The sequence below is a fragment of the Dipodomys merriami genome, unplaced genomic scaffold (genome assembly GCF_024711535.1).
Source record: "Dipodomys merriami isolate MVZ:Mamm:240054 unplaced genomic scaffold, mDipMer1.0.p SCAF_28, whole genome shotgun sequence".
Classification (NCBI taxonomy): Eukaryota; Metazoa; Chordata; class Mammalia; order Rodentia; family Heteromyidae; genus Dipodomys; species Dipodomys merriami.
Window position 1 is genome coordinate 17,594,862 of NW_027204270.1, and position 13,072 is coordinate 17,607,933.

The 13,072-nt window shown below is 49.0% G+C and overlaps 1 protein-coding gene across 2 annotated transcripts in view; it reads left to right on the top strand.

Moving 5' to 3' along the window:
* Positions 1-11,898, top strand: part of Iffo2 (intermediate filament family orphan 2) — a 48,328-nt gene extending 36,430 nt beyond the window's left edge. For both annotated transcript variants that reach the window (XM_070037816.1, XM_070037817.1), the window contains 4 exons: positions 4,170-4,290; positions 4,412-4,504; positions 5,700-5,830; positions 7,571-11,898. In XM_070037816.1, coding sequence (XP_069893917.1) covers positions 4,170-4,290; positions 4,412-4,504; positions 5,700-5,830; positions 7,571-7,676 — 451 coding nt within the window. In that variant the 3' untranslated portion in view covers positions 7,677-11,898. The remainder of the gene's footprint in view (positions 1-4,169; positions 4,291-4,411; positions 4,505-5,699; positions 5,831-7,570) is intronic.
* The last annotated feature ends 1,174 nt before the right edge of the window (positions 11,899-13,072 follow it).

Genomic DNA, 13,072 nt, shown 5'->3' on the forward strand with positions numbered 1-13,072 from the left:
CTACTTGAGGGAGTCTTTCCTGCCCACATGATTAAAGGGCTGGACATTGCCCTTTCTGGTCATGCATAGAAGAGCCTGGACCTGATTACTTCATGAATCTAGAAAGGTCCAGTGCACTGTGATGGTCACTTGGTGGGCTGGCTTGCTTCCTCCAATCTCTGTTAATGGGCTGGCTGAGTTCACCACATGTACCCACAGGAAGTCCCACCCCATTCCCATGCATGGAGCATACTACAGGTCTGCAATTGGCTGACTTGACTTCCCTTTTATAGACAAGGAAACTGAGGCTCTGAGGAAGTCAGCAACTTGGCTGAGATACTTGGCCAGTATCTTACAGGAAAGCAGACCAGGCCTGCTTTTACCATGTACCCTCTCACCAGGAGCTGCTGCCCAGAATCTGGGCTGGTATAGTCAGAGGTGGCTGGTTCTAGCTGGTACCAGCTTGCAGAAGCTGGCTATGTAAATGTGCTGCCTGTGTGCAGGTTCCGTGAGGTCCCGTTAGTAGCTGAAAATTCAGCATTGAAGGAAACTGGCAGTTGCTGCCCATCAGGGCTCCCCTGCCCTATCCAACAGAGAGTTGGGGTATGGGAACCTCACTGGGAGTACTTGGCCTTAGGGCACAGTAGCATTGTGGTCTTGGCCTATTCAGTGTGATATTCTGGACTCTAATCTCTATAGTGCCCTAAAGTGGGATCAGGGGAGAGACCGGTACGGCTCTGGGCAGTGGTGGGACTTAGTCCCTGGGTTCTTCCTTTCTTCCCAGCCCAGTGGCACGCATGGGCTGTCTTTTGGAGCCTTTGCTGTTGAGCACCTAGATCTGCAAATTCTGCTTTAACCTGGAACTCTCCAGCCCTAAGGCTAGCTTCACATGATGGTCCAAAGATCATACCATCAGCCTCTTCAGGCTACTAATGAGAGAACTGCTCAGAGAGGACCACAAAGAATTAGAACAGAGCCAGGCCCTCCAAGTTCTTTGTCCTCCCACACCAGCTGTCTTACTGCTTGGAAGAAGTATACTTCTTCTGTCTCTGCTGCATCATGGTTGCTGTCTTGGGTGATTTTCTGCTAAGCCAGAATGATGCATAGAAAAGATAGGGACAGAGTGGGATGGGAGTTTACTGACCTGATATTTCCCTCCCCAGCCTATATTCCTTTAAGCAGACCTGCGACGGTGTGGCATTCTGGACACTTGTTTGAGAGTGGGAAGGACATCCCTAGACTCTCGATTAATCTTTTAACATGAGTCCTCTTCCCTTCCTGTGCCCAACCCCATTATCTTCCCCTGACAAGTGGGGCTTTTAAAAAAGAGCCATGATTGGGGTCTATTGTTCTGAATGTTACTCTGGGCATTCCTGATCCTGACCAGGTGGGATGTACAAGCGATCCCCAGGTCAGTTTCATTAGGTTGAATTAAAAGGTTTCTCCAAATGGGTTTGGTGGTATACACCTGTAATCCCAGCACTCAGAAGTCAGAAACAGGAGGATCATGAGTTTGAGGTCAGTCTAGACTATGTAGTGAGACTGGTATACCAATTACCCGCAACACCCCCCCCCAAAATAAAGAGCATCTCTGAAGGTCCTTTTCCTCATCTTCATGGAGTCTATCTAGAATTTGTAAGTTCACCAGGAATGGGGTGAACTGCAGAGAAACCCTCTGGAATCTGCCAGGAGTTTCCCTGGGCCAATACTTCTTCCTGTAGGAAGCAGCTTTGTAGAAGTGTATACCTGGATGATGACAGGTCTGAGTCAGGTTCAATCTGCTTATCTAGTTGCCTAAATTTAAAAAAAAAATCCTCTGATCACTTTGATCATGGCCTCCCCTGCCCCTCCCCCCCCCCCATTCAGTCCTGCAGCCGAGAACAAGGTGGCCATGAACCACCCTTTGCAGGCTTTGGCTTTCCTCCCGATTTCTCCACTGGTGTTGGGCCCAGACCCAAGCCAGAAGCTGAGTTGTGTTGGGTTGCCTCCCCCCTCTTCCCCCCCCCACGCCCCCTCTCCATCACCAGTTCTACTGAAGTCTTTGAATGACACACCCATGTCAAAGCCTTTTTTTTTTCCTGAGCCAAATCAGTTGTTGGGCCTCAAACTGAGGAGGAATTTACTGCTGGCCTGTACCAAGGACAGCCGTGGGCCTGGGGGTGGGAGTGAGGGCATCTAGGTCATGGATCACTGCTTTGTCCCTTTCTTGTCCTTTCTGTCTCTGTTCCTTGGCAAGGCTTTCCTTCAGATCCCAGACAGTGGAAAGGAAATGAAGTCAGGAGTGGAGTATGTGTTGCTGATGGATGGACCCAAGGGGCTACCGCAATGCCTCTTTCCCAGCGCACCCCCTTCCCAGCCCCCAGCTCTGGTCTCTAACTCACAGAGCCACCTACAGGCTCCTGAAGGAACTGCTCCTGAAGGAACTGCTTGAGGTTAGGCCAGGCACCAGCCAGGCCTGACTCCAGGGGGCGCACTAGGAAGCTTTTAAATCAGAAAGTCTCCTGGATCCTGGACCAGAGGTTCCCATCCATCGTCCCATTATGGTGTGGTTAAGATAATCCTGTGTTTAGTGGTCCAGGAATGAGTGGAGTGGGAGTTCAGGCAGTGGGGAGATTCTTGGGGTGGAAGTCTGGAGGCTGGATCCCACATTCCTGGGCCACCAGCGTGTGTAACAACTCAGCCTTCCCCAGTTTGAATAGTGGGTATGTTGGTTCCTCCAAGATAGCCGGTATATCCTGAGAACCTTTTATCTGGGGGAAATTGGAGATTGGTCACTAAATTCTCAATTCTAGCCAATTAGGAATCCCTAAAATTACTCTGATTTTGAATTCAAAGCTAGTTTTCTATCATGTATCAGTCTAGCAGCCAATTACTCGCCTTGAGCCTGCCTGTCTCCTCACTTGTAAAATGGGAACAATAATTCTTTTACCTTACAGGCTTGTTTTGAGGTTAGAATTCGTTTCATTTTAATATATGCTGAGGGACGAGACCAAGCCCAGAACATAATGGGTGCTTGGTGAGGTGTTTTTTGTTTTGTAGTGTGGGGGTTTGAACTCAGGGTTCTATGATCACCAGGCAGGTACGGTATCACCTGAGTTACACTTCTCACCCTTTTTGCATTCCTTATTTTGTTGTTAGAGTTTTGAGTTTGGGGCCAGGACTGGCCTGTGATATGACCTGCCTACCTGTGGCTCCTACATGGCTGGGATCCCAGGTGCACACTACCACATCTGCATTGTTGGTTGTGATGGAGATCTCACTTTTTGCCCAGGCTGGCCTCAAACTAGGATCCTCCTGCTCTCAGTTTCCTGGTTAGCTGGGATTATAGCATGCACCACCATGCCTAGCCTCTTGGTGATGATTTGATGTGGAGGAAAAGGCTGTAGGAAACAGGTGATCTGGCTTTCAGCTCCCGTTTCTGCTACACATTTATTGTGTGGCTTTGGACAAGTGACTTATTCTTTCTGAGCTGTGGTTTTTCTCATCTGTGTAAAGTGAATTAGTAAAGCTGACTTCTCCAAGCTGCAGGGGATATAAGCCACTGCGCTCAGAGTGGGAACACAAAGGATATGAGTAAAAACCCACTACATTGGCCTTGAGAGAAACTACCTTTAGTTTCCATTAAGAAAATAAAGCCTATCATCTTAAAAAAATGTATATATTTTTTGCAGTGCTGGGAATGGAGCCCAGGACCTTGTATATGCTAAGCTAGTGCTCTACCACTAGAGCTTCAACTCTAGCCCAAAAAGTGTGTACTTAATTTATTATTTTTGCCTGTACTGGGGATTGATCTCAGGGTTTGATGCTTGCCCTTCCATGTCCTTCTACCACTTGAGCCATGTCTCCATGCCTCTTAACATTTGTTTCTGGTTAATTAGAGATTGAGTCTTGTGGACTTTGCTGCTCATGTTGGCTTTGAACAGTGATTTTCCATCTGAGCCTCCTGAGTAGCAAGGATGACAGAATAAACTATGGTCCCCAGCTAAAAGTATATACTTTTAATCAACAAATAAAACACAAATACATTCTGCATTTTAGGAGAGTTAGGTTCTTTGTGGATAAGAGAGATAGGCCTTTTCTAAGGGCATTTGTACAGGTGTATGTCTATAAGAGAAGCTGTGCCATGCTGTCCTCTGGATGGCCCTGGAACTGGCTTCTGTTTAGTCATGTCCTCTCGTGTCACCCCATAGGCGGGAAACCTTTGATTTTGATGATGACTGCGACAGCCTGACGTGGGAAGAGAATGAAGACACACTTCTGCTCTGGGAAGACTTTACCAACTGTAACCCGACCATTGACCTGCAGGGTGAGGTGAGACCAGGCCCTGGGCTTCCCAGGGCCAGGAGTGGGGGGTGTCTAGGGCACCTCCTTCCCATGATCCCTTATCCCTGCTCTTCCCAACCAAACTGTCCCCTTTCTTGTGTCTCCCCAGCAAGAGGAAAACCTGGGCAACCTGATCCACGAGACTGAGTCCTTCTTCAAGACGAGAGACAAGGAGTATCAGGAAACCATAGGGCAGATTGAGGTGAGGGCTCGTGCTGGGAGCCTGCCCCAGGCCCACATGGGTGAGACCCTGGTGATCCGATGCTTTGTGAGCCTGGCTGGCACAGGGTCAGGAGTTGGGAGCCTGCAGAGTCTCTGCTTGGCATTGAGGCCAAGTCTTGTCAAGGCCTTAGTTTTCTTTTCTTTTTAGTTTTCTAATTTGTAAAATGAGGTAGTGATCTCTGCCTGCCTCAGAGTTTTTTTTTTTTTTAAGGAAATTACTCACTTGAGCAACTTGAGCAGAGCTTGCTAGCATCGGACTGTAATTCAGGTGCTCTGGAAGCTGAAGCAGGAAGAGAGTGAGGTCAAGACCAACATGCCTGTATCTCAAAAAGTAAACTAAGAAAGAAAGCTAGTTACTTAAGATTATGACCCCAGAATAATCAGGATGACTTTTTTTTTTTTCTCATTCTGGGGTTTGAACTGTGGGTCTGGGCACTATCCCTCAGCAGCTTTTCCTCAAGGCTAGCATTTTACCCCTTGAGCTACAGCTCCATTTCTGGCTTTTTCTGTGATTAATTAGAGATAAGAATCTCATGGACTTTTGTGCCTGGGATGGCTTTGAACTGTGATCCTCACATCGCAGCCTCCTGAGTAGCTACGATTACAGGTGTGAACCACTGGTGCCTGACACAGGGCTGACTTTTGAGTGACATCAGTGATGGTAGCACTGTGAGCCTGTTGCAAGCTCCTTCCCCAAGTCCTCCCCAACACTGTGGGAACTGTGCTCCCAACCCAGGAGGAGATGAGGTCAAGGCTCACTGCCCCGAGGCAGCATTCAAGCAGGTTGTTTCTGGCTCTTGGCCAGAAACTGAGTCCTGGTCTATAAATGAGTATGCTGGAGAAAGAAAAGCTTGATGCCTTCCTGGAGGAAGAAACATTTGGAAGTGGAGGAAAAAAGAGACAATATAATGGAGCCTGCAGATGCTAAGCTCAAAACTGAGTGAGTCTTAGTATGGCAGGCTGCATCTGGGGTTGCTAAGCAACTATTCCCTTTTGACGCAGAAACACTTCTAGGGGCTAAGGACCAATGTACATACAGCAAGCAGGGAGCCAGGGATGGTATATCTCTGAGGCAAGTCCAGAGAGCACGGTGTCCAAGTGGTGAGGCGGTGAGGAGGGAGGCTCTGCCTTGACATGACTTGTCTTTCCTCTTCTTCTCCCTTGGGTCCTCCCAGCTGGAGCTGGCCACAGCCAAGAGTGACATGAACCGGCACCTGCACGAGTACATGGAGATGTGCAGCATGAAGAGAGGCCTAGATGTGCAGATGGAGACCTGCCGCCGGCTCATCAAAGGCTCTGCGGACAGGTTGGGCTTGTCCTTCTGGGAATTCAGTAGTCCTTCGGGGAAGTTCTGGGCATGCTTTGTCTTCCTAGTCTTTCTGTCCATCTGTCCATCCACCCATTCATCCACTCACCCATTTCTCCATCCATCCATCCATCCATCCATCCATCCATCATCCATCTGTCCACCCATCATCCACATGTCCTTTTACCTACTCCATTCATCCAACTATTCATTTTCCATCCACCCACCCACCCACGCACCCACTCATCATCCACCCACCCATCTATACCCCATTTGTTTATCCACTCAGCCAGCATCCCTCGACCTATCTTCTATCTATCATCTATCCACCTCTCCACTATCCATCCACTGTCTATCCACTCACCCATCCACCCACACACCTCTCCATCCATCCATCCACCCATCATCCAGCCATGCATCATTTGTTCACTCATCTCTCCATTCATCTTCCATCCATCATTCACCCACCAATCATCCATGTGTCTATCCATCTATCCATCCATCTACTCCATATTATCACTTACTATCTGCTAGGTAACTTACATATCGAATTCATGAGTCTCCCACCACAGCCCTGTCCTCATCACTTGTACAGATACTACTGTGTATAGGGCTGTGAAGATAAGGTGATGGAAACTCAGAGCTTCTGCCCCATTGTCTGCTGAGTTGGGGGTGGAGGAGCTAGTTAGAACACTCCCCTACTGCTGTCAGTTAGGCTCCTTGTGTCTCAAGGAAGTGGCTTTCCTTTCTTCTTATCACCTAACTCTTGGCCAGATGGATCTGCTCCCAGGAGACTGGTGTCCATCCAGCGTGACACACACAGACAGAGCCCCTTCATTAGGACACAAAGACAGAGTCCCTTCATTAGGACATACAGTCCTATTGGAGGACAGACACTGATGATGGAAAACTCTTGGCACAAAGCTCAGACATGTGTTGACTGTCATTTTTTTTTCTTATTTTTTTTTGGGGGGGGGTCTGGTTGTAGGGCCTGAACTCTGGGCCTGGGCGGTGTCCCTCAGCTCTTCAGCTCAAGGCTAGCGCTCTACCACTTGAGCCACAGCGCCACTTCTGGCTTTTTTCTTTTTGCTTATGTGGTGCTGAGGAATCGAACCCAGGGCCTCAGGCATGCAAGGCAAGCGCTCTACCACTGAGCCACCTTCCCAGCCCCTGTCATTCTTTTTCTTGTTATGAATGGCTTCTGTGTAAGAGGAGCACAGCATTGTGGGAGAGGGTGTGGAGGCTGCAGTTCAGCCTGGCGTACCTTTAGCTCATGGAATCCCTCAGAACCCTCTGTCGTTATAAGCAGGTAGAATAGCTTGCCCAGGGCACGCAGGCATTTGTGACAGAGCTGGAATTTCAAGCGGTACTGTTAATGTCCATTCTCTCTAGCCTTCCTGTGGGCTCTGAGTTATTGGGGGGGGGATGTTGACTGAGCATCTACTGGTGCCTGGACCTGGGGTGGATGGTTGCACCCTTATTATCCATGATTCCTGTTCCCAAGGAATTTCCCATCTAGAGAAGCCAAACAGCCAGAGCAAGCAGAGGCTTGGGCGGGGCTCCCTGGAGGTCTCCAGAGCCTCATTCAACTCATGAACTTCAAGTGTCCTGAGGAAAGCAGAGTCTAAGGATAGGACCTTCAGGGGTAAATTTTAGAGGAGTGGTTGTTTCCTGCTCCTGTATCCTTCAGGAGCTCCCCCTCCCACAAGCTGCTTTCTCAGTACTTTCTTTCCTTTCCAGGAATTCACCGTCGCCTAGCTCTGTGGCCAGCAGTGACTCAGGAAGTACAGATGAGATCCAAGATGAGCTGGAGCGGGAGGCAGATGTGGAGCCCATGGTCAGCTGATGATGGAGGTCCCACACACCTGGTGATGGGGCCATGAGGGCTCCTGGGAGTGGGCTCCAGCCTTCACCACACAGACTGTCCACTGTCCTCCCTCCTCTGGAGGCCCCAAGGGACCGCTGCTTCCTTCCTTCTTCACCTTTCACCACCCACCTCCCATCAGTGCCCCTTCTCCGTCCACTCACCCACCCATGGAATGGTGCTGTCAATTTATATTGTTCTCCACATTACTAATGCAGACTTCTGTGCGACGATGCCTGTCACTGTGCCTTCTCCCTTAAGCTGAGCCACTTTGAGCTCCAAAGAATTATTCCTAGCAGGTGTTTTTATACAAAATTCTAAGTGAGGGTGGGGCCTGGGGGCGTGGCATCATATGGTTTTCTACCCTCCCACCTGCTCCTCTGATTGGCCATGAGCTTTGCCCTCCCTTTCTCTGACTGGCTCTGTGCTGGAGATGCTCTGCCTTCCTTAGGAAGGAACTGTTTGCTTGCAGACCTGGATGGGGGCATCTCCCATGTTTTTTTACTCACTGAAGAGAGGAAGGTGGTAGGAGGGGAGGGAAGACCAATTTTTCTTTTCTTTTTTGGATCTAGTGGCGAAGTAGAGGGACAAGGCACCGTGAGGGGAAGGTGGAGCCTCACTGTGTTTAAACTACTATGCAAAAAAAAAAAAAAACCCACAAAAACAAAAACAACCCCCCCCCCCACACAAAACAACTAAAAGCAGCTTGCCTTATACCATTGTGGAAGGAAGCCTCTCTCCTGGACCTCTGGTGTCCCCTAGAGCTGGGAGGGAGGCTGATGTTGGGGCGTCTCTCTCACAGCCTTAAGGGTGAGAAGTAGCAGGGGTGGGTGGTCGGCCCAGCTCACCTGACTGCTTGCTTTCTTTGGGACCTCTGTGGGGGTGGGTTTGGGCTGAGAGAGTCTTTTATTGTCCTGATGACTTGATGTTCTCCTTTCCCTCTCCAGCCAACCATGGGGGGTTTATAGAACCGTAATTTCTCTGTGAGAAAGTCTGAAGGGGCCAGGTCTGGGACCCACTTTGTCCATTGGTCAGTTCTGGCCCACCACCATCTTGTTTTTCCGCCATCCCCAAGTTGCCTGCTGCTTGGCCACTGGCAGAGAGGGGGACATCTGAAAGGGAAAGGGGAGGGATGGGGGCTGCCGGTGGGCTGGAGGTGGCTTCAGTAGGAGCCCTAATAAGGACCTTCCTCGCTCTGCGTATTCTCAACATCATCCATGTAACCAAACAACGGGGAGTTAACCTGAGCCAGTATCTCCCCAAAGCTTGAGAGGGTCTCATCCACTGAGTCTCTACTAGGTACTGGTTACTGGCCCAGCAAGCAGGTGTTACTTTAAAAAACTTTTTTTTGTTGTTGTTCTGATCCTGGGACTTGGACACAGGCCTTGGGCACTATCCCTGAGCTTTTTTTTGCTTAAGACTAGTGCTCTGCCACTTGAGTCACAGCTCTACTTCTGGCTGTTTGCTGGTTCGTTGGAGATGAGATTTTCAGGACTTCCCTGCTCAGGCTGGCTTCAAACCATGATCCTTAGAGCTTAGCTTCTGAGTAACTTGGATTACAGGTATGAGCCACCACGCCCAGCCTTTTTTTTTTTTTTTTTTCCTCTCTCTTTCTCTCTCTGTGTGCCCACAACAGTGGGTGTGATTGCCCATCTTGGTGGGGTTTTTGTTGTTGTTGTTGTTGGCTCAGAGGCTCCCCCTAGAGGTCAAATGGACAAATGTGCCAGAGGCCTGGAACTCACCACCCTGTCTGTCTATGGGTGGAGGAAGAAGGGGGCTTGTGGCTGGAGTGGATGGTAGTTCCCTGACTTTCCTCTACAGGGTACTGCCGACTTTTAGGGGTCTCCATCTGTTATGTGTCTTAAAAAACCAGTGTACATAGTTCTCATGTATGTGTGGAGCGACTGGGAGTGAGTGTAGTGTAACTTATCAGAATTTGGTGGCCTTTCTCATGCAGTTTTTTCCCTTGGTTTTTTTTCCTATTTGGGGGGAAATAGCTCACTTGTCCCCCTGCAGCCTGGCTGCAGGACTTCCATCGTCTCTTTTTAGCCAAACAGTTCCTTTCAACAGGTACTGGAGGGACAGCCCCCTACCCACCTACCAACCCTTGTTCTAAAGGTTACAGGGTTCATACATAACCATTTTATTTGTTACTGTTGTTGTTTTGTTTTGTTTTGATTTTAACCAAAGGTTATCAGAGCCAGTCGGCTTAGACCTCAGCTGCTGAAAAGATTTTCCGTTTTTTGCAAGGGCAGGAAGATGGCTGCCTCTGTGGGGTCTCCTCTGCCTAGGGCTGGTTGGGGTGGCATCTGCTGGTGGGGTTTAGGAGTCACACAGTCAAGTAGGAGCCAGCCCTGGATGGTCGCTCAAGGTGGTGGGAGGGTGACAGACATATCTTTATCCTACTAGTATGACGGTTACTATGGCCATTGGTGGCCTGGGATATCATTTTTTTCTTTCCCAGTTCTGTACCTAGGTTGTTGGTCTGTAAGGTGCTCTGGATCTGCCCAGATGCCAGAGAGGCACTGGCCTGAGAGCACCTTTCTGCTGGCTGTCAATGTCTGCTTCTTTCTGTGGAGCAAGGCTTTGGGGCAGGAAGACCAGGGAGGAAGAGCCAGCGTGTGGTGGGCCTGCCTCCGGGGCTGGTTCCTGGGTTTCGGCCTGGCTGCCTTCCACTCCTCCAAGTGTTTTTAAGTCTGTTGCCAGTGGGCCCTGTTTGTGCCCTCACCATGAGCCCACAGCTTGCCAAGACCCCACCGCTTGCTGGGGCAGCACCCGGCCCAGTTGGGATGAACTGGTCCGTCCTTTGTAAAGCTGTAAATACTTAGGTTGTTTTTTGTTGTTCGTTTTCTATTTCTAATAGAGTCCAGTGTCATATTGACACTGGTATTTTGAGATTGTTCTCAATGGGCTCTTCCATGCTGCTCCCTTTTACTCTCCTAGTTTGGGGAGGGGGAGTTAGACACACAGGGGACTGGGGAGTGGCAGGGGATATAGAATCCTCTTGGCTTCCTGGTTGGTTGTGAAATACACACACACACACACACACATACACACACCCACTGAGACTCTTTTTGAGACTCATTTTGCTTTCTCATGGCAGTGTGTTGAGGGCCCTGGAGGACCTGTCCAGCCTGGACTCAGCTCTGGGGTTTGAGCTCAGTTGACCTGTGGAGAGTCCAACCACTTTGCTTTGGGGTGGGAGGAGAGGGGATAGGGTTGGGGATAATATAAGGTGTAACTTAAGCTAAACATAATCTATTTATAAAGCAAGAGACTCTCTTCTATTTTTATGAAAGGAAAGGGTTTTTAATCTAGGGTAGGCAGTCGTGGTAGTCCAGCATTCTTTTCTGTGGATGAAATATCATGCATGTTGCCGCTGGATCAAATATAATCAGTACCCCTCACCCTGTCTTGCCGTCCATCCTCCCTCTGCTCATCTATACCCACGAGGAGCTTCAGCAGGGTTTGCTTCTTTCCTGACCCCTTTGTTCCTTGGATGTCTTGGAAGGGGGCATTGCCGGGGGTAGGTGGGCTGCAGGTTTTTCAGAATTGAGGTGGGAGCAGAGAAAAGGGGTAAGAATCACTACAATTCAGCTGTGCTGGGAGGGCGTTAAGCAGCAGGGTGTAGTTGACAAGGGTTGGTTCAGGGAGCAGACACAGGGCTGCCTTTGGGCCTGGGTTTTAATGTGTCTCAGGCTGTCAGAAAGATGCCCAGAGACCAGCCCTGAAAGTACCAACTTCAACAACTGGGCTGCAGCCCTTCTGTTCCAGAGGACCTTCAAAGGACCTTGGTACTAGAGGTTCCCCAGACTTGGGTCTTTCCTCTTGGACCCTGAGCTTGGCTCTGAGGTGGGGAAAGTCAAGTTTTCTCTGGGAGGGCCTTTTCCATAGTGAGAGGTCTGCAGGCTCAGATGGGCTGTGTTACACTTGGGTAGGTTCCTCACCATTCCGCCATCTTTCCAAAGCTCTCAAGGAAATGAGGCAAAGCCCCCTACCAAGACCTCTCTGTGGGCATTTTAGCATCTCTCTGGTTTTTGTTCCTGCTCTATCCCACTGTTGTCTGTCTGCCACTTGGGTCTAACATCATGGGGAGGGGTTTCTATTCACTGAAAGACTACTGATCCTACCTGTTTACTGTACTGTTGTAAATATTGTGCCCTTTATATCCTGTATATTGGCTTCTTTTAAATAAAGTAAAATGTCTTAGAATTCATGGTGTATTTTTTTTTAATTACAGTGATGGAGAGTAAGGCAAGAGACTTAAGAGAACCACACCAAAGCTAGAACTTATTTTTATATTTTATTGTTAGTATTGGGCCTTGAACTCAGGGCCTGAGCTTTTTCACTCAAGGATAGCACCTCTACCGCTTGAGCCACCTCCACTTTTTGCTTTTCAGTGTTTAATTGTAGATAAGAGCATCATGGACTTTTCTTCCTGGACTGGCTTTGAATCTTGATCCTCAGATCTCATACACCTGAGTAGCTAGGATTATAGGCATGTGCCTCCAGCATCTGGCCAAACTTTCTAACCAATGAATGATAAACAGGAAAATTTCCCATTACTTGTCCATTTGCATCTCCTCACAAGAAAACCTTTGGATAACAGAGATCACAGGCTAACTGGCACAAGTGGATTTGGAACTGAGGTCTTGTTAACCACAAAACCCCCATTTCTCAAGCTTCCCTACTGTGCCCACAGGGGCTGCACTTCCTGGGGCTCTGGAATTGAATATCTAGTGTTCTAGATACTTCTTGTTAATGTCCACATTCAGGGTGATGTCACCTCCAACGTGAATTGAGATCACCTGGTGTGACTCATACCAATGCCAGCTGATTTGGTACTTACCTAGTTTCTTTCCTAAGTCTCATTCTCTGCTTAAACTTTCTTAAGTGTGTTAAGTGATATAATCTGGAGGAAAAAGAGTAGCCTTTGCTGAGCGATGGTGGCCCTCTCCTGTAATCCCAGCTATGCTGGAGATTGGGATCCAAGGATTCAAAACAAGCCCAGGCAGATGAAGCTGTGAAGCTCTTATCTCCAATTAACAACTACAACAACAAAATCCAGAAGTGGAACTGTGGCTCGAGTAGTAGAGTGCCAGCTTTTAGCACAAAAGCTCGGGTCCCAAGTTCAAGGCCTAGGACCTGCGCGCGCGCGCGCGCACACACACACACACACACACACACAGGTACACACATAGGCCTTAGATGATGACATTTGAGCTTCTGCAGCAGATTGGTGGGCCCTGGGCGGGGCCTCTACCCCCATTTTACAGAAGAGGAAACAGATCCAAAGAGCCTATGTAATTGGCTCAGTGTTCTAGCCAGAATTAGCATATGGAGGGACTCCAAGACAGGTTCATTTTCACCCTTGCTGG